Here is a 1373-nt window from a genome sequence, read left to right as displayed (position 1 = left end):
GTTGAACCACAGCAAGCCGATCTTTGTGCAGCTTGACCAGCCCCCGCTGCCTGGTCAGGTTGATTAATCTTGATAGTTGAGGGCTGCAACCATAGAAAAAGTTTTCAATAATTGCAAAATAACTATGATTTCTAATGTAAGAGCCTGCAGGCAAGGTGGGGCAGTTCGAATACCTCAGCCCTTGAGTCAGTGTCGGCAAGCCTTTGCTTTATGTCCCTTGCTATTGAAAAGAAAACTTGCTCCACATTTAGATTTGTCTTTGCACTCTGCATCGAACAGTTTCTTTCAGTTTATATCTCGCCAATTCAAACAACAACCACAATCAGCAAGCATTACTTACAGTTTCAAAAAATTTGATTCCATACTCATCAGCAAGTGCTTGTCCCTTGGAGGTAGGCACAGCCTTCAAAAAGAGAAAATATGTAGAGTACAGGAATTAGAGGTTTTGTATCATTAAATTTAATTAACTAGTTGACCCCCTCCTTACTCTACTTCAGAAATCAAAAGATTTGTATTGGAATGAGTAGTGAGCAAAAGTTATCTTTGCTATCTCAGCAAAAATGCACAGATCCACCAGCATACTTAGCAGAGCAAATTGGATAACATGCCAAACTTCTGACGACATAATGCAAAACAATCTAAATGATGATAGGATCATAGATGTCATATACTGAAAATCTTATGTCGAGCAGCATACCCTCTTGCTTTCATCCATGTCTGCCTTGTTCCCCACCAGTATCTTGTTAACGTTATCTGATGCATGCTGTTCAATGTTGCGAATCCAATTCCTAATATCTGAAAAGGAGAGAAGCCTTTCTGTAAGAGATTTAACAGAGTAATGAAGTGCTGTGACAACAAAAAGAAACAAAGCAAAACCTTAATATTTAACAGATTACTAAAAGGAAACCAACAAAATTTTGCAACACTAAGACAAAGAAGTTAAAAATGTAAAGTTAAACAAAAAAAAATTCTAAAATCAGCTATTAAGTGAAAGCAAAAGAACAAGGGATTTACTGTTGAAGGATGATTCGTCAGTGACATCATAGACCAGCAAGATGCCCATGGCTCCCCGATAGTAAGCTTTTAAAAAAGATACAAGCAAAAAATGATTAAGGGAAACCATGTTCAGGAATGCAAAGAATATATATCAATTTTAGAGAAACAGCTTAAAGATGGCTTCAAATATCAAGACAATAAGAACTTCATTACTCTATTGGAGAATTTAACATTTTGAAGACCTGAGAGATACACCCATACCAAAAACCATCATACCACACAATGGTCAAAAACCTCCTACAAAGTTACACAGAATCAGACAAAAATGTATTGGATTCCGGGCTGTAACCTTTTGCATCACTCCTTGAAGATGCCTA

At 37.0% G+C, this 1373-nt stretch overlaps 1 protein-coding gene across 1 annotated transcript; it reads right to left on the bottom strand.

Annotated features, from left to right (window-relative positions):
* Nucleotides 1–2: 2 nt before the first annotated feature.
* Nucleotides 3–1367, bottom strand: LOC110412459 (Ras-related small GTP-binding family protein; the record flags this gene model as incomplete). Its single annotated transcript, XM_021422991.1, has 5 exons — nucleotides 1015–1367; nucleotides 698–795; nucleotides 341–403; nucleotides 174–266; nucleotides 3–83 (listed from the first exon to the last, which is right to left on the bottom strand). Coding segments are annotated over exons 1-5 (444 nt in total), but the record flags the coding sequence as incomplete, so codon positions are not given.
* Between the last annotated feature and the right edge of the window lie 6 nt (nucleotides 1368–1373).

Source organism: Theobroma umbraticum, unplaced genomic scaffold, assembly GCF_002168275.2.
Source record: "Theobroma umbraticum cultivar Fairchild unplaced genomic scaffold, ASM216827v3 scaffold_95.0, whole genome shotgun sequence".
Lineage (NCBI taxonomy): Eukaryota > Viridiplantae > Streptophyta > Magnoliopsida > Malvales > Malvaceae > Theobroma > Theobroma umbraticum.
This window is presented reverse-complemented; position numbering and strand designations above follow the sequence as displayed.